The 27,795-nt window shown below is 46.0% G+C and overlaps 1 protein-coding gene across 3 annotated transcripts in view; it reads left to right on the top strand.

Annotated features, from left to right (window-relative positions):
* SLAIN2 (SLAIN motif family member 2) overlaps nucleotides 1–27,795 on the top strand; it is a 177,107-nt gene that overhangs the window by 95,122 nt on the left and 54,190 nt on the right. For all 3 annotated transcript variants that reach the window (XM_063920967.1, XM_063920966.1, XM_063920968.1), the window contains exon 2: nucleotides 22,365–22,507. In XM_063920967.1, the coding sequence (XP_063777037.1) occupies nucleotides 22,365–22,507 (143 nt within the window). The remainder of the gene's footprint in view (nucleotides 1–22,364; nucleotides 22,508–27,795) is intronic.

Raw genomic sequence — 27,795 nt, 5'->3', positions numbered from 1 at the left:
AGGGCATTCCAGATGAAGTCATCCCTACCCTGGTCGAAGACAGGAAGGATGTAACCGCAAAACATTTTCACCGCATTTGGCGAAGATATGTTGCGTGGTGTGAGGCCAAGAAGGCCCCTACAGAGGAATTCCAACTGGGTCGTTTCCTACATTTCCTGAAAACAGGACTGTCTATGGGCCTAAAATTAGGGTCCATTAAGGTTCAAATTTCGGCCCTGTCGAATTTCTTCCAGAAAGAACTGGCTTTAGTGCCTGACGTTCAGATGTTTGTAAAAGGGGTACTGCATATACAGCCTCCTTTTGTGCCCCAGTGGCACCTTGGGATCTCAATGTTGTTTTGAGTTTCCTAAAGTCACATTGGTTTGAACCACTCACCACTGTGGACTTAAAATATCTCACATGGAAGGTGACGATGCTATTAGCCCTGGCTTCAGCCAGGCGTGTGTCAGAATTGGCGGCTTTATCATATATAAAGCCCTTACTTAATTTTTCATTCTGACAGGGCAGAATTGAGGACTCGTCCTCAATTTCTCCTTAAGGTGTTTTCTGTTTTTCACATGAACCAACCTATTGTGGTACCTGCGGGTACTAGGGACTTGGAGGACTCCAAGTTACTTGACGTTGTCAGGGCCCTGAAAAATATGTTTCCAGGAAGGCTGGAGTCAGAAAATCTGACTCGCTGTTTAGCCTGTATGCACCCAACAAGATGGGTGCTCCTGCTTCTAAGCAGACGATTGCTCGCTGGATTTGTAATACAATTCAGTTTACACATTCTGTGGCAGGCCTGCCACAGCCAAAATCGGTAAAAGCCCATTCCAAAAGGAAGGGGGCTCATCTTGGGCGACTGCCCGAGGGGTCTCGGCTTTACAACTTTGCCGAGCAGTTACTTGGTCAGGGGAAAACACGTTTGCTAAATTCTACAAATTTGATACCCTGGCTGAGGAGGACATGGAGTTCTCTCATTCGGTGCTGCAGGGTCATCCGCACTCTCCCGCCCGTTTGGGAGCTTTGGTATAATCCCCATGGTCCTGACGGAGTCCCCAGCATCCACTAGGGCGTCAGAGAAAATAAGATTTTACTTACCGATAAATCTATTTCTCGTAGTCCGTAGTGGATGCTGGGCGCCCATCCCAAGTGCGGATTGTCTGCAATACTTGTACATAGTTATTGTTACAAAAATCGGGTTATTCTTGTTGTGAGCCATCTTTTCAGAGGCTCCTTCGTTGTTATCATACTGTTAACTGGGTTCAGATCACAGGTTGTACGGTGTGATTGGTGTGGCTGGTATGAGTCTTACCCGGGATTCAATATCCTTCCTTATTATGCACGCTCGTCCGGGCACAGTATCCTAACTGAGGCTTGGAGGAGGGTCATAGGGGGAGGAGCCAGTGCACACCACCTGATCCTAAAGCTTTTATTATTGTGCCCTGTCTCCTGCGGAGCCGCTATATCCCCATGGTCCTGACGGAGTCCCCAGCATCCACTACGGACTACGAGAAATAGATTTATCGGTAAGTAAAATCTTATTTTTGCAAACTTTGCAATCGTTACAAATCAAGTTACACTTTTATGTGTGCTTTGTATGTAATTTACAAATTATTATCTAAATGAATCCTAATTATCATGGTTAAATGGTGAACAAATACAGCAGATGGTATATTGCGGACATCTGTGCAGTGGTTTTATATTTTCACTGCATACTGTCGGCTACCATACTGCTTATTGGGGTACCCCAGATATCTGAATATATCATATTGAATTTTTATAAATATATTGTGTGTGGTACATTAAAATATTTTTGTACTTTGAGAGATCTTCTGCCCATAGTAAATGCAACCAGTGGCCCCCCTTTTTTGAGAGGCACCATCATTGTGGGATTTGAATGGAATACAAGAATGAAATATTGTGCACTGTACGCGTAAACTATTTGAATTAAGTTATGCAGTTGAAGCAGAGGTGTGTGACATTTGTGTCATGTCTATGAACAAAGGTGTGCGGCGCATGTGTGTTAGACAATGAGCAAAGCTGTGCGGCAGTTATGTGCCTTTTGGAAGAATCATTTACAGGTTGAGTATCCCATATCCAAATATTCCGTAATACGGAATATTACGAAATACGGACTTTTTTGAGTGAGATAGTGAAACCTTTGTTTTTTGATGGCTCAATGTACACAAACTTTGTTTAATACACAGTTATTAATAATATTGTATTAAATGACCTTCAGGCTGTGTATATAAGGTGTATATGAAACATAAATGAAATGTGTGAATGTACACACACTTTGTTTAATGCACAAAGTTATAAAAAATATTGGCTAAAATTACCTTCAGGCTGTGTGTATAAGGTGTATATGTAACATAAATGCATTCTGTGCTTAGATTTAGGCCCCATCATCATAAGATCTCATTATGCTATCTAATTATTCCAAAATACGGAAAAATCCGATATCCAAAATACCTCTGGTCCCAAGCATTTTGGATAAGGGATACTCAACCTGTATATGAGAAACTGAGTTAATTTACCATAACTGTAGGCAATCTGGGAAAAGTCCAGCCTATTGAGGATATTGATACAGTGCAACAGTGCGGCATTTATGTGCCTTTTGCTGTCGACATAAAGCTCTATGGAAGCATTTCTTTGGTTGGTCACGATCCAAGCATATAAGTAAAGCAATTTTGCTAGAAAAAAATATATGTAAGCTGTCGACATAAAGCTCTATGGAAGCATTTCTTTGGTTGGTCACGATCCAAGCATATAAGTAAAGCAATTTTGCTAGAGAAAAAAATATATAAATCCTTATAATAAAATTCACCATACAAGTGTATGTTTATTCTTTATTTGTGTAAGAGAGACATAGGGTTCAATACAGTATATACATTTTTACAGTTATGTCTATAATGTCTCCAAATTACCCCATTTATTTTATTGATATATAATAAAGGTTACGTTTTAAAATACTATAATCATGTCAAATTAAGTATTTAAAGTATTTAAAAGAGTGCTCCAAAAAAGCAATTTATTTCTTCTGTTGGTCTTTCCCAACTAAATATGTATGAGTATGTTTAGCTTATTTTAAATGCTGGAGCACCTCCAGCTTTGTGAATTTCAAAAACCCAAATTCTGGGATATATTTATAGCTGGTTCTATAATGGATTGTGATTAATATCATTCTCTGTCTGGTGCGGGATAAAAATACTATGTTGTAAATCGGACTCCCTCCAAGAGACTGTTCAACTCCTGAGGTGGAGGGAAAATTACATTACTCTCCTTGTGGTAAAAGAGGGGGCTTCGTAACTTTTAATACCTCCTTTATAGCTAAAACATGTTTTGTATGCTTTTTGCTAACTTAGGACCTATTCCCCTGGAATCACTAGTGTCGACACAGGAACCAGAGTCCGTGTCGGTATCAGTTTGTACTACTTGTGCAAATTTGTATGTGACCCAGAGGGGTCCCTGTGGATGAAAGGCAGAACTATTAAAAATCACATCTTTAACAGATTATTTTCAGTTTTCTGCATGAGATTCAGTCCAACCTATTACTGATATGATTCACACTATCATGTAACCTTTCACCCAGTCAGGCTCTTGGCGTCATATTACACTTCTGTGTCCCTAACATGTCTCCCACAGAGGAAGAGCTCCCTGCCCCAGACATGTCACACACGTGCACAACCACACCACAGACTTATAGGGGACATACCCACAGTAAAATCTGTCAGAGGGACACAGGATTTGCCAGTTCACAACCCAGCGCCAGTAACACGATGTCTGTGAACACAAAATGCCCACTGACATGCAGCGCTTTTATAATGTTAATCACACAATTATATAGCACCAAATTCACTGTGGCCCCCCCTGTTTTGCACCCTGATACTTGTTCAGTAGTGGAGGAGGACCAGCGTTGTCTCTACAGCCTGAGGAGAGAGAGAAAATGGCGCTGAGCAGTGTGCTGGCTGACTGAGGAGGAAGCTCCACTCTTCAATGGTGTGTTTCTCCTCCGCTTTTATGAGGTAATTTTTTATACTGGCGGGGGTAGGACTGAGCCTCAGCAACTTATGCCCCTTATTTATGCCAGTTTCAATAGGTTTCATGCTGCCCAGGGCGCCCCCCCTGCGCCCTGCACCCTGCAGTGCCTGTGTATGTGTGGGCAACATGGCGCGCTGCGCTCACGCCAGCCGCGCGGTACCTTTAGCCATCACTTTCTTGATTTGAAGATCTGTCTTCTAACACTCACCTGTCTTCTGACTTCTGGCCCTGTGAGGGGGGGGGGGGGCGTGCTGTGGGAGTGAGCATCTAGGCACGGCTAGCGTTCAGTTCCCTTCAGGAGCTAATGGTGTCCTGTCAGCCAGAAGCAGAGCCATGAAACTCTTTAGGAAGTTGGTTCCTACTTCTGCCCCCTCAGTCCCACGAAGCAGGGAGACTGTTGCCAGCAGTCCTCCCTGAAAATAAAAAACCTAACATAAGTATTTTCAGAGAAACTCAGTAGAGCTTCTCTGGAGTGCATCCAGTCTGCCTGGGCACATTTCTAAAACTGAGGTCTGGAGGAGGGGCATAGAGGGAGGAGCCAGTTCACATCCTTGAAAAGTCTTAAAGTGCCCATACCTCCTGCGGAACCGTCTATACCCCATGGTACTGAAGTGGACCTCAGCATCCTCTAGGACGTATGAGAAAATACATTTGGTCAGTACATGATTTTCATTTACATATTACACATATCAATTCATTGCTTAAACCAGTTATAGAACACAGAGCTGCTTCTTTATCTTATCTTAATACCTCTGAATAAGAAGCAGTTTGCATCTGGAATCAGTGGTGGGTCCAGCAGTCAGGTTGAACATCTGTGCGGGCACAGCAGGACTTAGATCAGGCAAGGGTGATGCATGGCCTGTGACCCCCTCATGAAGATTCACTTAATTCTTATTTTCTGTATATTTTCCCATCCCAGCTCTCCTCCTCCTCCTACCATTGGCCAGAAAATTTAGATTGCAAAAGAGGCTATGCCTCTGCCACCCTACCTATGTGTGCCTCTGGTGTCGTCCCCCGTTGTCCCCCCCCCCCCCCCCCCCCCTTCCATCTGTGCTTCTATCCACGCCACCTTCTGTGCCTTCGAGCCTAATTCAGACCTGTTCGCAGTAGAAATTTTTTTCTCTAAAGGACAAAACCATGAGTACTGCAGGGGGGACAGATATAACATGTGCAGAGAGATTTAGATTGGGGTGGGGTGTGTTTAAACTGAAATCTAAATTGCAATGTTAAAAGAAGGCAGCCAGTATTTCTCTGACGTCCTAGTGGATGCTGGGGACTCCGAAAGGACCATGGGGAATAGCGGCTCCGCAGGAGACTGGGCACAAAAGTAAAAGCTTTAGGACTACCTGGTGTGCACTGGCTCCTCCCCCTATGACCCTCCTCCAAGCCTCAGTTAGATTTTTGGGCCCGAACGAGAAGGGTGCTCACTAGGTGGCTCTCCTGAGCTGCTTAGTAAAAAGTTTAAGTATAGGTTTTTTATTTTCAGTGAATCCTGCTGGCAACAGGTTCACTGCACCGAGGGACTAAGGGGAGAAGAAGCGAACTCACCTGCGTGCAGAGTGGATTGGGCTTCTTAGGCTACTGGACATTAGCTCCAGAGGGACGATCACAGGCCCAGCCATGGATGGGTCCCAGAGCCGCGCCGCCGGCCCCCTTACAGAGCCAGAAGACTGAAGAGGTCCGGAAAATCGGCGGCAGAAGACGTCCTGTCTTCAATAAGGTAGCGCACAGCACCGCAGCTGTGCGCCATTGCTCTCAGCACACTTCACACTCCGGTCACTGAGGGTGCAGGGCGCTGGGGGGGGGGGGCGCCCTGAGACGCAATAAAAACACCTTATATGGCAAAAAATACATCACATATAGCTCCTGGGCTATATGGATGCATTTAACCCCTGCCTATTTTTCCTTAAAAAAGCGGGAGAAAGGCCGCCGAGAAGGGGGCGGAGCCTATCTCCTCAGCACACTGGCGCCATTTTTCCTCACAGCTCCGTTGGAGGGAAGCTCCCTGACTCTCCCCTGCAGTCCTGCACTACAGAAACAGGGTAAAACAAGAGAGGGGGGACACTAATTTGGCAGATAAATCTATACAGCAGCTATATAAGGGAAAAACACTTATATAAGGTTATCCCTGTATATATATATATATATATATATATAGCGCTCTGGTGTGTGCTGGCAAACTCTCCCTCTGTCTCCCCAAAGGGCTAGTGGGGTCCTGTCCTCTATCAGAGCATTCCCTGTGTGTGTGCTGTGTGTCGGTACGTTGTGTCGACATGTATGAGGAGGAAAATGGTATGGAGGCGGAGCAATTGCCTGTAATAGTGATGTCACCCCCTAGGGAGTCGACACCTGACTGGATGGTCTTATGGAAGGAATTACGTGATAGTGTCAGCACTTTACAAAAGACTGTTGACAACATGAGACAGCCGGCAAATCAGTTATTACCTGTACAGGCGTCTCAAACACAGTCAGGGGCTCTAAAGCGCCCGTTACCTCAGATGGTCGACACAGACACGGACACTGACTCCAGTGTCGACGGTGAGGAAACAAACGTATTTTCCAGTAGGGCCACACGTTACATGATCACGGCAATGAAGGAGGTTTTGAACATTTCTGATACTACAAGTACCACAAAAAAGGGTATTATGTGGGGTGTGAAAAAACTACCCGTAGTTTTTCCTGAATCAGATGAATTAAATGAGGTGTGTGATGAAGCGTGGGTTTCCCCCGAAAAAAAACTGCTAATTTCTAAAAAATTATTGGCATTATACCCTTTCCCACCAGAGGTTAGGGCGCGTTGGGAAACACCCCCTAGAGTAGATAAGGCGCTCACACGCTTATCAAAACAAGTGGCGTTACCGTCTCCTGATACGGCCGCCCTCAAGGAACCAGCTGATAGGAAGCTGGAAAATATCCTAAAAAGTATAAACACACATACTGGTATTATACTGCGACCAGCAATCGCCTCAGCCTGGATGTGCAGTGCTGGGGTGGCTTGGTCGGATTCCCTGACTGAAAATATTGATACCCTGGACAGGGACAGTATATTATTGACTATAGAGCATTTAAAGGATGCATTTCTATATATGCGAGATGCACAGAGGGATATTTGCACTCTGGCATCAAGAGTAAGTGCGCTGTCCATTTCTGCCAGAAGAGGGTTATGGACGCGACAGTGGTCAGGTGATGCGGATTCCAAACGGCATATGGAAGTATTGCCGTATAAAGGGGAGGAGTTATTTGGGGTCGGTCTATCGGACCTGGTGGCCACGGCAACGGCTGGGAAATCCACCTTTTTACCCCAGGGTCACCTCTCAGCAGAAAAAGACACCGTCTTTTCAGGCTCAGTCCTTTCGTCCCCATAAGGGCAAGCGGGCAAAAGGCCACTCATATCTGCCCCGGGGCAGAGGAAGGGGAAAAAGACTGCAGCAGGCAGCCTCTTCCCACGAACAGAAGCCCTCCCCCGCTTCTGCCAAGTCCTCAGCATGACGCTGGGGCCTTACAAGCGGACTCAGGCACGGTGGGGGCCCGTCTCAAGATTTTCAGCGCGCAGTGGGCTCACTCGCAAGTGGACCCCTGGATCCTGCAGGTAGTATCTCAGGGGTACAAATTGGAATTCGAGACGTCTCCCCCTCGCCGGTTCCTGAAGTCTGCTTTACCAACGTCTCCCTCCGACAGGGAGGCGGTATTGGAAGCCATTCACAAGCTGTATTCCCAGCAGGTGATAATCAAGGTACCCCTCCTACAACAGGGAAAGGGGTATTATTCCACGCTGTTTGTGGTACCGAAGCCGGACGGCTCGGTGAGACCTATTTTAAATCTGAAATCCTTGAACACTTACATACAAAGGTTCAAATTCAAGATGGAGTCACTCAGAGCAGTGATAGCGAACCTGGAAGAAGGGGACTATATGGTGTCTCTGGACATCAAGGATGCTTACCTCCATGTCCCAATTTGCCCTTCTCACCAAGGGTACCTCAGGTTTGTGGTACAGAACTGTCACTATCAGTTTCAGACGCTGCCGTTTGGATTGTCCACGGCACCCCGGGTCTTTACCAAGGTAATGGCCGAAATGATGATTCTTCTTCGAAGAAAAGGCGTCTTAATTATCCCTTACTTGGACGATCTCCTGATAAGGGCAAGGTCCAGAGAACAGTTAGAGGTCGGAGTAGCACTATCTCAAGTAGTACTACGACAGCACGGGTGGATTCTAAATATTCCAAAATCGCAGCTGATTCCGACGACACGTCTGCTGTTCCTAGGGATGATTCTGGACACAGTCCAGAAAAAGGTGTTTCTCCCGCAGGAGAAAGCCAGGGAGTTATCCGACCTAGTCTGGAACCTCCTAAAACCAGGCCAAGTGTCAGTGCATCAATGCACAAGGGTCCTGGGAAAAATGGTGGCTTCTTACGAAGCGATTCCATTCGGCAGATTCCACGCAAGAACTTTTCAGTGGGATCTGCTGGACAAATGGTCCGGATCGCATCTTCAAATGCATCAGCGGATAACCCTGTCTCCAAGGACAAGGGTGTCTCTCCTGTGGTGGTTACAGAGTGCTCATCTTCTAGAGGGCCGCAGATTCGGCATTCAGGACTGGGTCCTGGTGACCACGGATGCCAGCCTGAGAGGCTGGGGAGCAGTCACACAGGGAAGAAATTTCCAGGGCTTGTGGTCAAGCATGGAAACGTCACTTCACATAAATATCCCGGAACTAAGAGCCATTTACAATGCCCTAAGTCAGGCAAGGCCTCTGCTTCAGGGTCAGCCGGTGTTGATCCAGACGGACAACATCACGGCAGTCGCCCACGTAAACAGACAGGGCGGCACAAGAAGCAGGAGGGCAATGACGGAAGTTGCAAGGATTCTTCGCTGGGTGGAAAATCATGTGATAGCACTGTCAGCAGTGTTCATTCCGGGAGTGGACAACTGGGAAGCAGACTTCCTCAGCAGACACGACCTCCACCCGGGGGAGTGGGGACTTCACCCAGAAGTCTTCCACATGATTGTGAACCGTTGGGAAAAACCAAAGGTGGACATGATGGCGTCCCGCCTCAACAAAAAACTGGACAGATATTGCGCCAGGTCAAGGGACCCTCAGGCAATAGCTGTGGACGCTCTGGTAACACCGTGGGTGTACCGGTCAGTGTATGTGTTCCCTCCTCTGCCTCTCATACCCAAGGTACTGAGAATCATAAGAAGGAGAGGAGTAAGGACTATACTCGTGGCTCCGGATTGGCCAAGAAGGACTTGGTACCCGGAACTTCAAGAGATGCTCACGGAAGACCCGTGGCCTCTACCTCTAAGAAAGGACCTGCTCCAGCAGGGACCCGGTCTGTTCCAAGACTTACCGCGGCTGCGTTTGACGGCATGGCGGTTGAACGCCGGATCCTGAAGGAAAAAGGCATTCCGGATGAAGTCATCCCTACCCTGATCAAAGCCAGGAAGGATGTAACTGTGCAACATTATCACCGTATTTGGCGTAAATATGTTGCGTGGTGTGAGGCCAGGAAGGCCCCTACAGAGGAATTTCAACTGGGTCGTTTCCTGCATTTCCTGCAAACAGGACTGTCTATGGGCCTAAAATTAGGGTCCATTAAGGTTCAAATTTCGGCCCTGTCGATATTCTTCCAAAAAGAACTAGCTTCAGTTCCTGAAGTTCAGACGTTTGTCAAGGGGGTACTGCATATACAGCCTCCTTTTGTGCCTCCAGTGGCACCTTGGGATCTCAATGTAGTTTTGGGGTTCCTAAAATCACATTGGTTTGAACCACTCACCACTGTGGACTTAAAATATCTCACATGGAAAGTGGTAATGCTGTTAGCCCTGGCTTCAGCCAGGCGTGTCTCAGAATTGGCGGCTTTATCCTATAAAAGCCCTTACCTAATTTTTCATACGGACAGGGCAGAATTGAGAACTCGTCCTCAATTTCTCCCTAAGGTGGTTTCAGCGTTTCACTTAAACCAGCCTATTGTGGTACCTGCGGCTACTAGGGACTTGAAGGATTCCAAGTTGCTGGACGTAGTCAGGGCCCTGAAAATATATGTTTCCAGGACGGCTGGAGTCAGAAAATCTGACTCGCTGTTTATCCTGTATGCACCCAACAAGCTGGGTGCTCCTGCTTCTAAGCAGACTATTGCTCGTTGGATTTGTAGTACAATTCAGCTTGCACATTCTGTGGCAGGCCTGCCACAGCCAAAATCTGTAAAAGCCCATTCCACACGGAAAGTGGGCTCATCTTGGGCGGCTGCCCGAGGGGTCTCGGCTTTACAACTTTGCCGAGCAGCTACTTGGTCAGGGGCAAACACGTTTGCTAAATTCTACAAATTTGATACCCTGGCTGAGGAGGACCTGGAGTTCTCTCATTCGGTGCTGCAGAGTCATCCGCACTCTCCCGCCCGTTTGGGAGCTTTGGTATAATCCCCATGGTCCTTTCGGAGTCCCCAGCATCCACTAGGACGTCAGAGAAAATAAGAATTTACTTACCGATAATTCTATTTCTCATAGTCCGTAGTGGATGCTGGGCGCCCATCCCAAGTGCGGATTGTCTGCAATACTTGTACATAGTTATTGTTACAAAAATCGGGTTATTATTGTTGTGAGCCATCTTTTCAGAGGCTCCTCTGTTATCATGCTGTTAACTGGGTTCAGATCACAAGTTGTGCGGTGTGATTGGTGTGGCTGGTATGAGTCTTACCCGGGATTCAAAATCCTTCCTTATTGTGTACGCTCGTCCGGGCACAGTATCCTAACTGAGGCTTGGAGGAGGGTCATAGGGGGAGGAGCCAGTGCACACCAGGTAGTCCTAAAGCTTTTACTTTTGTGCCCAGTCTCCTGCGGAGCCGCTATTCCCCATGGTCCTTTCGGAGTCCCCAGCATCCACTACGGACTATGAGAAATAGAATTATCGGTAAGTAAATTCTTATTTTACCCTGCACAGAAACAATATAACTCACCCAAATCTAACTCTCTCTGCACGTTATATCTGCCCCCCCTGCACTGCACACGGTTTTGGCCAATAGAGAGAGATTTTTCTTTTGTGATCAGGTGTGAATTAGGCCCTTTCTCCCTCTGCCATTGGTGTCTCTAATCTCCCCCCCCCCCCATCTGTGCTCATGCCCACATCACCCTCTGTGCCTCTGCCATGGCTGACGCTACCCAATCAGCAAAGTGAAGTAAAGCAGGGAGATTCCAGGCTGGTGAGGTGCGCTCCCTGCTCTGCATAACTGCTGATGCCCTCTTCTGCTGTTGCTGCGCCTCTCACGTGGTATGAGCATCCTCCCATAAACATAACTTGATTACTCTGGGAGCTTGTGCTCCATGCTATATGTCTTCATACACCATGGGTGGGGGTGTCAGGGGGTGTGAGGCGGTGGGTGGAGGAACTGTCATTCTCATTTGTGCTGGACCCTACAAGTTCTGATGGCAGCCCTAATGTTCAGTATCTGTGTATTTCGGTACCATTACATATATATTGGGTGAGCGATGCAAATTAGGCATGGACTATTACTGGCATATGTATTTATCCATTGGTGTTTTCTACATCTATCATCTCTATATCAGCCAGGCTGTGTTATCAGCTTTGCCATTGGATACAGAAAGGTCATGTGGTTACATTTGTATCCAATACACAGAGATTTGCATCATATTCGCTGTAATAATAAGTACACAACGCTGCTTGGCTGATATAAAGGCCTAGTACTAACGGTAATGGTGAGGGATCTATTACAGAGAAGGGGGTCTCTGCAGCTGACATCCCCTATAGCTGTACCTGTATGTCAGGGGTGGGCAAACAGTCGATCGCGGACATACGACCAGTCGATCGCGATCCGCTGCCCATCCACCCGAAGCCGCGCTTCTCCTGCCTGCCGTCCTGCCCCTTAGTCTGGTCTCCGGCAGTGACGGCGGAGTGTATAGCTCAAATCAGGCGCCGGTTCGTTAGCCAATCAGAGCTCGCGAACCGGCGCCTGATTTGAGCCATACACGCTGCCGTCACCGCCGGAGACCAGACTGAGGGGCAGGATGGCAGGCAGGAGAAGCGCGCGCTGCGCTCTCCACACAGCACGGTGAGCACTATGGGGGCATATTTGGCAATGTGGGGCATATGTGGCCCTGTGGGGGCATATCTGGCACTGCGGGCACAGTGGCGGCATATGTGGCAATGTGGGGCATATCTGGCACTGTGGGGTCATATCTGGCACTGTGGGGGCATATCTGGCACTGCGGGCACATGGCACTGTGGGGGCATATCTGTAATCTGGCACTGTGGGGGCATATCTGGCACTGCGGGCACATGGCACTGTGGGGGCATATCTGGCACTGGGGGCATATCTGGAACTGCGGCCACATGGCATTGTGGGGGTATATCTGTAATCTGGCACTGTGGGGGCATATCTGGCACTATGGGGGCATATCTGGCACTGTGGGGCCATACCTGTAATCTGGCACTGTGTGGGCATATCTAGCAGTGTGGGCACATGACATTGTGGGGGCATATCTGTATCTGGCACTGTGGGGGCATATCTGGAACTGCGGCCACATGGCACTGTGGGGGTATATCTGTAATCTGGCACTGTGGGGGCATATCTGGCACTATGGGGGCATATCTGGCACTGCGGGCACATGGCACTGTGGGGGCATATCTGGCACTGTGGGCACATGGCACTGTGGGGGCATATGTGTATCTGGCACTGTGGGGGCATATGTGTTTGAGGTTTTTACCTGTGGGGGCCAATGTGTTATTTCGTGCGAGACAGTCATTACACTCTGTGCAGCAAGGCTACGTCCCTTTTTTTGTTATACCACGCCCACTTTTTGTTATGCCACGCCCCTTTTTATTCCTTCTAGGTAGATCACAAAAGCTTTTTCGCTTTCAAAGTAGATCGCCGACTTCAAAAGTCTGGCCTCCCCTTCTGTATGTGATCACCGTATGTAACCATCAGCTCAGCCTTATAGAATAACAAATGAAGTAGAAATGTTATCATCGCCATATAACCCATAGCTACAGGTTAGTCGGCAGCTGATAGCCAAACACCCCTATACTCAGACTTCTAATTACCACCCAGCGTATGTTGTAGTGCTGTGTAATTTGTGTTGCACGGTAATGTAAGCTGTGTATTCTATAACTTTGTGTCCTGACATCTGCTGAGGTGTAAATGTGCCTAAGTCGCTATTTGGCCAAATAAAATTATTTTTTTGTTGCTGAATCAAAATAACTGAAATAATTGGCATCTACTTACCTGCATTGGGACGCAACAGTATTCCCATGTCAGCAGATGACCTTTTCAATAATTAAAAGTAGCTCTTCAGCACAAAGCAATCACACAACCTTACTCCTCAAAACTTCCTATTAAAAGAGGCAGTTGGAGCCTATGACATCACATCAGCCAAAGCTCTGCTGTGATGCGTCCTGTCTATAACAATGACAACTAGGACCTGGCTGGGGCTATTATGGAGATTATATGAAGCAACACAAATATAGTGTCAGTGTCATGTTACTTTATCATTTCTATTTGGGATATTTAGATATTGGCAGTGTCACCCTTTATTTATATGTTGCCTACGTCAAGGGCACTTACCCTGCAAATTATGAAGCACAGTTAAAATCCTAGTTTTCCAAATGTGTTATTAATTAGTAGTCATTATTTTAATCATTATTGTGTTATGAAATGGTGCTGTAAGACCACACTATTAGTAACTGCTGAAAGCTGTTATTATTTACTTATAATAATATAATTCATTAATAAATACAATCTGAGCCATAAGGTCCATACACATTAGACGATGTCGCTCTATGAGCGACGTCGTCTAATGTTTCCCCCTCCCAGGCCGGCCGGTCGGCGGCCGACTGTACACACTGAGCGATATGACCGCTCATATTGCTCAGTGACGTCACGCCTCCGCCAGCCCTGCATGCAGGTCGTGGACGACAGTCCAGATCCTGCATGCATGCTCTACCGACAGCGACGATCGTTGCCAACCCGCGGGGCCGCGCATCGGTCGTCGCTGGCGGCATACACACTTTACGATAAAATGAGCGACGCCGCTCAAGGAGAGGGAAAATGAGCGACGTCGCTCATTTTATCGTTAAGTGTGTATGGACCTATAGGTTGGAAAGTGGATTTGATCACCAAACATTCTGCAGTGGGAAATGGACAGCACGCGTGTTACTTCATCCCAGTTATATCTCCTCTATGTTACACAGGATCACAAACTATCACCAATCACTGTGGAACAGTTACCACTGGCTCGTCTGTACAGATTAGTAGAGTTTCCTGACTGGGGTATATTAGTACACTGATGAGTGCAGGTATGCAGTTACGCTCGGGCAGAGGCATTGCTAGGGTTGGTTTCACTCGGTGTGGTAACTCATGGTGTCACCCCCCATGGACCTCCTCCCCTATCACACCACACGGAATCCTGGCAGGGGGTGGTGATGGGGTGTTGACGAACCATTTGAGGGGCGTGGTCTAGACAACGCAACATTTCCAGACCATTTGTGGGGTGGGCCGCGGCGGCTGCATGACGGTACACGCAGACGCTGCGACCCAAAAGATGGCGGCCCGGCAACTGCTAGGATGCAGGGGCAGAGGGCTACCCTTAAAATGCGAGTGCATCTCTGTATAGCAATGCGCTCGCATATCAGAGGGGGGTGGGTGGACTCGGCATGCGGGGCGGCCTTGCTTTGTGCTGGGCGGCCCCCCTCATAAAAGGCCTATTGTGTGCTGCCGCAGGGGATGTGACTAGTGATGTGGGAGGCATGACCAGTGGTGTGGGGGTGTGGCTTGCATCATGGGTTGTATCAAGACCCTTCCTTCAATTGCCCTGCCCCCTACACACTTCCATCCTGCAGCTTGGCATATTTGCGTCAATCATGTGTGCCCACGACTAGGGTGCACGTGTGCGTCTAAGCACAAGCACCTATAGGAATACATGAGCAGTATACTAAAGCTCAGCTCAGCTGGAGAAATGTGGCAACGTGGGGATATGGGGTATCATGTGGTGTCTTGGTGACGTGGGGAATCATGCAGTGTCTTAGAGGTGACATGGGGTATCATGCGGTGTCTTAGAGGGGACACGGGGTATCATGCGGTGTCTTAGAGGTGACACGGGGTATCATGCGGTGTCTTAGAGGTAACATGGGGTATCATGCGGTGTCTTAGAGGTGACATGGGGTATCATTCAGTGTCTTAGAGGTGGCATGGGGTATCATGTGGTGTCTTAGAGTTGGCATGGGATTTATTTGGTGGTGGCACCGATTAACCAGTTTCCCCTAAACAGCAAACGCAAACATATCCCTGTCCAAGAACCCATTACTGAAGCACCCCATTTCCGTGCATCCATTACCCCATCTCTCCCCAATTCATTATCAATCCCTCCTTCCAACACCCATTAGCACATTCATCCTTCCAGCCTATCAGCTCACATAACACTCCCCTCACACAGCACCACCCATACTACACTCAAACTGCACCCATACTACGCTCAAACTGCACCCATACTACGCTCACACAGCACCCATACTACGCTCACACAGCACCCATACTACGCTTACACAGCACCCATACTACACTCAAACTGCACCCATACTACGGTCACACAGCGGCACCCATACTACGGTCACACAGCGGCACCCATTACTACTCACACAGCGGCACCCATTACTACTCACACAGCGGCACTCATACTACGCTCACACAGCAGCACCCATACTAGGCTCACACAGCAGCACCCATACTAGGCTCACACAGCAGCACCCATACTAGGCTCACACAGCAGCACCCATACTAGGCTCACACAGCAGCACCCATACTAGGCTCACACAGCAGCACCCATACTAGGCTCACACAGCAGCACCCATACTAGGCTCACACAGCAGCACCCATACTAGGCTCACACAGCAGCACCCATACTAGGCTCACACAGCAGCACCCATACTAGGCTCACACAGCAGCACCCATACTAGGCTCACACAGCAGCACCCATACTAGGCTCACACAGCAGCACCCATACTAGGCTCACACAGCAGCACCCATACTAGGCTCACACAGCAGCACCCATACTAGGCTCACACAGCAGCACCCATACTAGGCTCACACAGCAGCACCCATACTAGGCTCACACAGCAGCACCCATACTACGCTCACACAGCAGCACCCATACTACGCTCACACAGCAGCACCCATACTACGCTCACACAGCAGCACCCATACTACGCTCACACAGCAGCACCCATACTACGCTCACACAGCAGCACCCATACTACGCTCACACAGCAGCACCCATACTACGTCACACAGCATTCATACTACACTCAAACTGCACCCATAGAATGCTCACACAGCGGCACCCATACTATGCTCACACAGCGGCACCCATACTATGCTCACACAGCGGCACCCATACTATGCTCACACAGCGGCACCCATACTATGCTCACACAGCGGCACCCATACTATGCTCACACAGCGGCACCCATACTATGCTCACACAGCGGCACCCATACTATGCTCACACAGCGGCACCCATACTATGCTCACACAGCGGCACCCATACTATGCTCACACAGCGGCACCCATACTATGCTCACACAGCGGCACCCATACTATGCTCACACAGCGGCACCCATACTGCGTCACACAGTGGCACCCATACTATGCTCACACAGTGGCACCTATGCTACACAGCACCCATACTATGCTCTCACACAGTGGCACCTATGCTACACAGCACCCATACTATGCTCTCACACAGTGGCACCTATGCTACACAGCACCCATACTATGCTCTCACACAGTGGCACCTATGCTACACAGCACCCATACTATGCTCTCACACAGTGGCACCTATGCTACACAGCACCCATACTATGCTCTCACACAGTGGCACCTATGCTACACAGCACCCATACTATGCTCTCACACAGTGGCACCTATGCTACACAGCACCCATACTATGCTCTCTCACAGTGGCACCTATGCTACACAGCACCCATACTATGCTCTCACACAGTGGCACCTATGCTACACAGCACCCATACTATGCTCACACAGTGGCACCTATGCTACACAGCACCCATACTATGCTCACACAGTGGCACCTATGCTACACAGCACCCATACTATGCTCACACAGTGGCACCTATGCTACACAGCACCCATACTACGCTCACACAGTGGCACCTATGCTACACAGCACCCATACTACGCTCACACAGTGGCACCTATGCTACACAGCACCCATACTACGCTCACACAGTGGCACCTATGCTACACAGCACCCATACTACGCTCACACAGTGGAACCTATACTGTGTTTACACAGCACCCATACTACAGTCACACAGCCCCAATTAGTTTCCCGCCACCTACACCTAGCACCCAGTAACCCAACAATTTGTACATCCCAATGCCCATTAATACATTCATCCCCACACACACACACACACACACACATCATAAATCGATTCTGCTCATCGTGGAGCATTTATAGAATTCACCTGGCATCATGCAGCAACATCAGCAGCATCTCCTTCCTCCTGCAGGATAGTGTGGGAGGCGGAGCTTGTGTGAGTCAGGCTTAGTCAGGGCCCGAGTGAGGACTGAGTGTACTCTGGAGGAGAGGGGAGTGGCGGCCAGTGCACTGCCTGCCTGCACAGCTCTGTGGCTGCTGCCTGCTGATCTATCTCACTGACAGGTGAGCTTGTCGGGCTTTAGGAGGCGGGGCCTGGGAGGAGGGGGTGTGGTCGCAGCCGTGGACCAGGCTTTGTCATGTCAGTGGATGGGGGTGCGTGCGTGCGTGTGAGTGTGCGGCTCGTTTTGGTGTCACCCTATTGAACATTGACACCCGGGTGCCGGCCGCACCCCCCACACCCACCTCAATGCACCACTGCGCTCGGGTACAGAGTCCCCTTAAGAATTGGGCAGCAGGTACGCAGTACTACCCACTGCACACTTTGCACCTGTGACCGCCATTACCGCAATTATAATGCGCTGCTGAGCAACAAGACGAAGGTGCTTGGCAGCATGACAGAGCCTCCCACTTTGTTAGGGTTACTGGGATGTCATGACATCACATCACGCTTCCTCCTCTGTCGGCCGTGGCTGTCGTGAAGAGAGGAACCTGGGTGCACTTTCCCGTGGCGTCCTTTGCTGGTAGCAGCAGTGCAGCGGTTTCCCTTCACTCGGCTCGTGTGATGCATCAGCACTGAGCGGCTTTTGTTCTGCAGAGGCTGGGCTGCTGTGCCTCCTCTGGCTTCACTGTGTGGGGTCATTCATTTCTATTATAATGTGGACACTAATATATATTTCTATTATTATGGGGCTATTACTATATATTTCTATTGTAATGTGGGACACTACTATACATGTTTATTATTATGGGGGCTATATTATATATTTCTAAGGTAATGTGGACACTACGATATATTTCTATTATACCAAGGGCACTATTACAGCATATATTCCTGTTATACTGGAGGCATTACTATATATTTCTAGTCTTGCCTCCAGAGTGCAAAGAAAAGGGACTATGTTGTGTGGCCACACCCCTAGTTTAATGTAGACACTCCCCCTAGTGTCATGTGGTCATGCCCCCTCATGATGTGACAACGCCCATTTTTCAGCACACTCAGTACCACTAACAAAATATTTCTACTTGCATCACTGCTTGATACTATAACAAGTTTGGATACCATTAGTCTGATATTGCAGCAGGGCGTGCTGGGACTTTTTTTTTTTTTTTTGTTTGGGCACCTAAACCACACACTCATGAGACAATGATAAGAAATGTCTTTCCTTGGCTAGTGGACGCCCAAACGGAGCAACTATTGAATTTCTCCATTTTGCACTCACTAGTGATAACTGTGATGGAAACCAATTGAACGCCCCCCCTCTCCCCCCAGGGGTCAGTAGAATAATATAGCCCAAAACACTGTTTTGGTTGGTGTTACAGCTGTAGCAGGGCAGAAATGTGACCAAATGACGTGTAGGATAGGCGGTATGCTCTGACGGTGCCACGGTAAAAGGTACTGAGCTCAACAGTACATCCCATTCTACTGCTAATATTTGACTGTGGAGATTGCATTACAGTATGCAGTAAGTTGGCTGAGATGACCGAACATAATAATTAGAAAGGGTGTACACATACTTTTGGCCATGTAGTATACAACTTCCTATAGGTCAGGGTTTCCAAAATAGTCCAAGGTTTAAGGATATCCATGCTTGTGGACAAATGGTATAATCCAGGCCTGACCAACCTATGGCTCTCCAGCTGTTGATAAACTACATTCCCAGCATTTTTGCACAGGTAATAGGAAATGCACAGTTTTTGTATTCCCTATTACCAAATTGTAGCAGGGAAACCTGGGATCTGTAGTTTCACAGCAGCTTGAGAGCCACAAGTTCGCCAGGCCTGGTATAATCCAACTGACTGAGGTACTAAAGTCACCTGTGATTTAGCATGGACATCCTTAAAACCTGGACTTGAGGGTGCCTTGAGGACCAAGTTTGGGAACCACTGGTGTAGGTGACAGGTGGACTTTAATATACATATTTCTTCAATAGCACTAAGCAATTGTCTAGCAACTTCTCTCACAGGGTCTGTAACAGTGTGTCACATCTATACTTGTATATGGAGATAATAGGGATGAATTCTATAAAATGTATTTGCCAAATGAGGCCCACAACAGGGGAATGCATGTGCTGGCAATGAGCAAAATTGATCTGACTATTCTTGCTGACTATACTGTGTCACTAGGTTATGTCCAGCTATTGTATTTCTGTCTACCTTGTGTTTATATGTAGTATATATGTATTACATCTCAAGACTGATTATATACACTGCTCAAAAAAATAAAGGGAACACTAAAATAACACATCCTAGATCTGAATGAATGAAATATTCTTATTAAATACCTAAGATCCCTCAGGAGACCATCCGCCACCTCATCAGGAGCATGCCCAGGCGTTGTAGGGAGGTCATACAGGCACGTGGAGGCCACACACACTACTGAGCCTCATTTTGACTTGTTTTAAGGACATTACATCAAAGTTGGATCAGCCTGTAGTGTGTTTTTCCACTTTAATTTTGAGGGTGACTCCAAATCCAGACCTCCATGGGTCAATAAATTTGATTTCCATTGATAATTTTTGTGTGATTTTGTTGTCAGCACATTCAACTATGTAAAGAACAAAGTATTTAATAAGAACATTTCATACATTCAGATCTAGGATGTGTTATTTTAGTGCTCCCTTTATTTTTTTGAGCAGTGTGTGTGTGTGTGTGTGTGTGTGTGTGTATATATATATATATATATATATATATATATTTAATATGAGCTCACAGCCTGCTGTTTCAGAAATGCACATCTATTTATGTGCTTTTAATAAGTAGTGGTCTCCTATTTCACATGCATTCTTACGAGCTTAATGGATGTGTTTTAGTACCTATAAAACTGTATGTAGAATGCATAATATGATATTGTAATTCTATTCATATTTGTAAGTGGCTATATTTAAAATTGTGATCACACATCAAAAATGCATACAGCTCATTCATATAATTACATTTTTTTTCTCTCAAACCCTAGAAACAACACCATTAAAAAAAAAAAAAAAAAAAGCATGTATTTGCTCTATATGGTGTTTTCGTTCTCTATTAGTTTGATATGTCTTGCGATTTGAACGCAGAGCCCACTGTAACAGCATCAGACCCTACGAGTGCACATGCAAAGCTCACGTTAGAAATGGCAAAATGTAAAGCATCAAAACACATAGACTTTGTTTTTCAGACTTTGTTTTTCAGCCCTTTTAACAATATGACAGTAAGTTTGATTTGGCCTTAAAACTGATTTATAGCAGAGTATAACCTGATTTAAGATGTGTTCTTTCACACGTCTAGTTTGAACTGTACATGTAATTTAAGGGCGTGGTAAACCTGACATTTTTATATATAGATCATCAAAGTAAAAAGTTCCTGTCTATTTACCTTGTGCCCGTCTGGCTGCTGTGTTATTTTTGTAAATATTTACACATGCAGCCTCCCTCATCGTTGCTGTTACTCCGCCTAAACGGACGCTTAGTCACGCCTAAGCGATAGCTCAGGTTGTTCAGTTGTTGCACGGACAGGCGCGTTGAGGCATGACTACATACGCAGCATGCAATACACGTCTTCACCACTGGGTGGCTAATGCTCCACTAATCCAGTACTGTAGAGCGAATAGCGACGGATTGATCTACAAGCTCTGCCAAATGGTCAGTAACGACTATAATGTTACTGTATACTGTACACACAGACCAATGGTCAGATGGAGAGTCAATAAAAAAAAAAGTAACCAATAAATCAATCAATAAGCAAATGTGTTAAACCAATGGTCCATTGATGGGTTATGTGAGCGTCCAAGTCCCGTAGACTAATCAATAAATAAAAATAGTGTATACAGATGCAAACGAACATGTTAAAGCAATGGTCCATTGACGTTAGGCATACAGTACTGTATGTGAGCATCAAAGTCTCGTAGCCAATACAGCAAAACTCATGGGAACGGATCACTGCTTACATTTACACATGAGCTTGTGTCTCTATCACCAGGCATTGTAGTCAAGCAATGAAGTGTCTCGCACCCCATGCTCAGAGTCCCGGGTTCGACTCCCAAAGTACGAATGCCTTTGTTTTTTTTCTTCTTGACACTTAATTAATATATTTTTTTTTAATACCATTCATATATTTAGAAACCTTACATTCAATAGAATTATGCACACAGGAAAAGACCTGTTTCCATAACGAACTGTCGGGGCGTCTGACACGCAAATCCGTAGCACAGTACTGTACTGTTTAATGTACATTCATTCTGGCCCTCTCTAGACCACACGCATGCGCAATGGTGATTTTAAAAAGTGACATCTGGTGGATGATCGCAGGTATTACACTCACTGGTAACGCCATGATAAGCTCTGTGAGCCTCCCTAAAACTAGGCATGCCGCCTTGCGCCCAGGCACACTGCGAGTCTGTAATCTGGACTAGTGCCATAGACAGCATACATGAACGGGGCTCCATCTGTAGCTTTTATTGTTCCGAAATGGAAGAACAGAGGGGCTAATTGGGCACTGCAGGTTCCTTTATTGTACCACAGAATAGTAGTGATCTTTATTTCCAATTCTCCAATAATTATCACTGTCAGCACATTTTATTCACATTGAATATCCTGCATCCCATAGAAGCCTAGTTGTGACCTTTATATTCCCATACCTTGCCATTGTATGCCATCAGGATAAATGAGTATTTCCTTGGAGTAGGTATGTTATGGCTGGGTGGTTATTGAATTGTTTGTTTTTCTTTATAGGTTGTATACTTCACCAAAGAAAAGGTTATCGCACAAATCAATGAGCCCCCTGATTTGGTGTCGGCAAGTTTTTGATAGTCCTACTCCTGATGTGGAATGTGCAAAAAAGTCAATTATCCACCGGCTTGAGCAAACCATGTCAGGTGAGTACATTTATTCTGTAACAATAAGCAGAACAGGCTCTGCAAGTAAACGATCAATATAATAAATGTATCTAATAAAATGCATATGTGTAATGTACACAGATATGCAATATAACATTGAAAGAAATAGAACTAGTTGTGGGTGAATAGGCAAAGAGGCCTAATGCATTTTGATGGATATAAAGTTCACCCGTGAATGTCCTACATTTGTTTTCTTTTCTCTTTTTTTTATCTCTTTACATCAAAAATATAATTAATACTCTCTTGAAAAAGTTATAATTGTATATATTTATGTAAATCTGAAGGTTTAGGAAGCTAGCTGCTATAAGTTTTTATAGTAAAATAAAGATGAAGATTCATTGAGACGTTGAAGTATACTGGAGCCTTTCATAATGAACAGTTTGGCAAACCTGGATGTAGACTTCTAAGTGTTTGGAAGCCGGAAAAGCGGGCATAAAGATCTGAGTATCTTTGACATAGACCAAATTGTGATGGCTATATGGCTGGGTCAGAGCATCGCAGAGTGGCAGGTCTCATGAAGTGTTCCTGGTATGCAATGGTTAATACCTACCGAAAGTGGTCCAAGGGAGGACAGCCGACAACAGTGCATGGGCTCATTGATGCACGTGGGTAGCGAAGGCAAGCCAATGTGGTCGATCCCACAGATCATATGGACAGCCAGGTGTGTGTGTGTGTGTGTGTGTGTGTGTGTGTGTGTGTGTCATTTACATGGGTAAGAGATGGCACCAAGATGCACTATGGGAAGAAGGCAAACTGGTGGAGGCAAGGAAACCTTGTGTCCTGGCATTCGTGCTTGTTACTTTGACACGTACCACCTACCTTAACTTTGTTGCAGACCCAGTACACCCCTTCATGGCTTTGGTATTCCCTGATGGCAGTGGCCTATTTTAGGATGATAATGCGCTCTGCCACGCTGCAAATATTGTTCATGAATTGTTTGAGGAATATTACAAGGAGTTCAAGGTGATGACCAAATTCCCCAGATCTCTGTACTGCAAAAACAAGTCTGGGCGATGGAGGCCCCATCTGGCAACTTACAGGACTTAAAGGATCTTCTGAGAACATCTTGGTGCCAGATACCACAGGGCAACTTCAGAGTTCTTGTGTCGTCCATTCCTCAGTGGGTGTTTTGGCGGCATGAGGGGGACATACACAGTATTAGGCAGGTGGTTTTAATGTTATGGCTGATCAGTGTGTTTGCAGTTCTACAATTCTGTTGCCTATAAGCACAATGATTGGTCATTGCCACATTGTTATGTGGCAGATTCATTTGCTTTCAGTTGTTCAGACATGACAAGCAGGAGATTAAGTAATCAGAAGTAGCATCTATCTGAAAAGCCATTTCGTTACTCACACTAATTATTCTACAGATAATGGGTTTGTTTCTGAGGTAGGAGTAAAGCAGAAAAAAGCAAGCATGTTGCACTGCAGGTGGGGCAGATGTAAAGTGTGAGAGATTTAGATTTCAGAAGGGTGTGTCGTAGCTCAGATCTAAATTGCAGTGTAAAAATAAAGCTGTCCAGCATGTGTGGGCTGCATGCAGAAGCAGCCTGTATTTATCCTGCATGCTTGACTTCATGCTCGGGCTAATAGTGGTCATCTACCGGCCAGCTATATGAGCAGTCTTCACTATTATACAAAAGTAATTGGTTTGTATTATTAATGAGCATTACTCTTTTAGGGCCACAGATACACATTCCTCCCAACATTCCATTTTGTAGAAAAGGGCCATCTCGTGTGCCCGAAATGGGCGGGGCCTCGCTGCACACCCCTGTTCACTTCACTGTGGGGGTGTGCCAGCACTCTCTGAGTTGCTGGGCAACCCCCTTGACTCTCCCTGAACTGTGAATAGATGCCGGTATCTATTCAAACGCTGCTCTGCTATATTATTCAAAGCAGCGGTGCCGGCACTCACCAGTCTCCCCCACCGCGGGAGGTATGCATTCATCCATGCATATTGTATACATGTATATACTGATAATGGAAATATTTGCTGATCTCTCTGCCTGTGTGTGATAAATACCAGTGTATCACATGTATAATGTGAATGCCTATTAAGTATTTTATGTTCTGCTTTGTTTAGTCTCACTATAAAGCGATCTGTAGGCTGTGAGAATGTGGCATCTGTTATACGAGCTCTTCCAGATCATCGAGGCTGCTTTGAACACTCTGTACTTATTGCCCTTCAGCCAAATAACACAATAGGCATTTCATATTTACAATGTGGCTCTTTGTACAATAAAATGTTCAAAAGATAGAAATCAGACCCCAGTGGAAAAAAATCTGCATCCCTGTTACTGAAATAGTAATCATAGTCTGTTATGTGATTGTGTATGTGAGGGGCCTAGCAACCAGCCATAACATTCACGTTTGTGGTATAACTGCATCATGTCAGAGGTGCTGTTGCATGCATGTACATTTTATATGAAAAATAGCTATTATATAATCATCTAAAACGTCTGTCCGGGATATGTACAGTGAGAGTAGGAGAGAGGAGCCTACCCTGCTCCAAGTGCATAGCTGCTGAAAGCACCCAGACATACTATTGCCTATTTGGACATAGGTGGTCATTCCGAGTTGTTTGCTCGTTTTCGATTTTTGCTATGCTGCGATTTGTTGCTAATTGCGCATACGCAAGGCACGCAGGGCACATGCGCTTAGTTATTTAACTAAAAACTTAGTAGATTTGCTGTGGATCCTGCGGCGCTTTTCAGTCGCTCTGCTGATCGGTGAATGATTGACCGGAAAGGGGCGTTTCTGAGTGGTAACTGAGCGTTTACCGGGAGTGTGCTAAAAAAACGCAGGCGTGTCAGGAAAAAACGCGGGAGTGTCTGGAGAAACGGGGGAGTGGCTGGCCGAACGCAGAGCGTGTTTGTGACATCAAACCAGGAACTAAACGGACTGAGGTGATCGCAGTCTAGGAGTAGGTCTGGAACTACTCAGAAACTGCTTGAAAATATTTATTAGCAGTTCTGCTAATCTTTCGTTCGCTATTCTGCTAAGATAAGATACACTCCCAGAGGGCGGCGGCCTAGCGTGTGCAATGCTGCTAAAAGCAGCTAGCGAACAACTCGGAATGAGGGCCATAGATAGGAAAGTTTCACAGAGCCCAAAGCACATGTCCGCATGATCCCCCCCCCCCCAATGATGGGTCTAGCTCATATCAAGAGCATAGTTATAGCAACAGTGACCTCCACCCACTTGGCTATACCCCAAATGAAAATTTAATAAAAATTCCCAGACACATGCAGGATTCTTTTGTACACTGCCTGGCATGCACACATGCCCAGATAACATTGATTCTGTGAACATCCCGCACATTGGTTGAATGTTTGGAAAGTTAATTGCTGATGTTACCACAGTGCAGTTTTGGTACTAATCCTATAGGTAATCCCCAGCCACATCTCGGTGCTTATAACAAACACACTTTCATAAACTGTAGTGCGGGTCTTTGTTCCTCAGGATGCAGGCCACTTACCAGCTGATTGATGCACATACAGCTTACACATCTTGGACTCATCAAGCGTTTAGATGTCTGTCTGTGACTCAGCCACCAACTCCCAGAGTTCCTTGATATCACTTGTCTCCCACTCCTCAAACAGATGAATAACCCTCACTTAATAGTATTGCATGCTAATATGTCAGGCATACATTGCCCCATTGTCGTCAGCATCTGGTAATTTTCCTGCTGAGGGGACGGAGGTGGCTAGGATGTCTGTTTGGGGAACAGACCTGTTTAGTGGATGGACCTGTCAATCTTGCACACTATTGCTTGAGTCCTGCTAGGAAAGCACTGAAATGAGCAATTTCTCCGTAAGCTTTGTAGACACGTTAATTTGGACATCAAGATTAAATTGCAATCAAAACTAACATCCACTATTAATTGCAAATTCCGGTTACAGGCAGGAGGGGGGCTGACAGAGTGAGATTGATAAGGGGAATAAATGTAAAAGAGGTAAAAAGAGAAAAGGGGGGGGGGGAGGGAAAGACAGATGGAAAGGTGGGACAAGACAGAAGAAACTAGTGACCCGTCAAATAATGGTTGCATAATACTAGTATGTTCTATACAATAATGTAAGTATTAAAATATTTTTAGACGTAAAATAGTCCTGAATATATTACAATCTTACTTTTGTCTCCTTTACCCCCCTTTTTCTATTACACTTCCTTGTCTTTCAGTTGCTGCGGTCTGTCTTTTCTTCCCTTCTTTCTCTCACTTCCTATGCTGTGGTAGATGAAAGCAGTAATCAGCTGCAGGAGATGGAATAGCTTGTACATCTCAAACATGTAGCAGGGAATACAGTATAGAATTTAAAACAAGCATTTAAAAAAACATCCTGTGTTATGGTTAAGAAAATTTACAAACTGAGATGTGTATAATGATGTGCAATAGTTTGCTACAATGGTTTCCATAATTTCTGTGGATACTAAGATATGGTTTTACACTAAATTCATTTGTAAATAGATTTACTGAAAAAAATACTGGTTTAGAGAAAATATTCTCCTGGGATTTCACACAACAGCGCTTGGAATACTTCTACAGGTATTATGATTCTAGAACTGTGTGGCAGGGTGACCCCTTCTATATGTATTAGCCTAGCAGTTGTTTAGTTGCAGAGCCTGTTACATTTTGCACAGTCAATAAAATAAATCCGGTACTCCTAATCCTGTTACACAGCTTCAATCCTACAGCAGAATCCACTCCCAAGCTTTGAGGATAGGTGTAATTACATACAAACCTAAATCCGACCTGTAATCCTAGAGTAACGCTGCCCAACACCCCAAATAGGATCTTTCATCTAAAGAAACTACTGTCTCTTTGTATCTCTGGGTATATTCATAACTGGAAAAGTTTCTTTATAGGTATTCAGTCAGTTGGTTGTCTGTTTTTTCCTATCTAATAGACAGGAAAAAACAGACACCCAACTGACTTTTCAAACAATTGAATTCCACCCATAATGTCTTCCAGTCAGGGATGAGGCAGCTGTACAGAACACACTTCTTTTAAAAACAACATCTCCTGACTGGATTGCTGTAAAATAACTGCCACAATAATCTGCTTCCAGTGGCCGTCTATGCTCTTTAATTCCAGGTTGGTTGGTGGCCTCGGACATCATTGTCTGACCTAATGCAAATCCACTGTATCATCAAATATACATCTGTCAGGATATGGAAGGACCCAGCCCGTGCTTCATTTGGGCAGTATTTTCACTTTTGACCAAAGTGTATAACCAGCTCAGCATGTGGCTAGGTTTACTTGTACAGAG

The sequence above is a fragment of the Pseudophryne corroboree genome, chromosome 1 (assembly GCF_028390025.1).
Source record: "Pseudophryne corroboree isolate aPseCor3 chromosome 1, aPseCor3.hap2, whole genome shotgun sequence".
Lineage (NCBI taxonomy): Eukaryota > Metazoa > Chordata > Amphibia > Anura > Myobatrachidae > Pseudophryne > Pseudophryne corroboree.
Note: the sequence above shows the minus strand (reverse complement) of the source record. Positions and strands in the feature narration are given on the sequence as shown.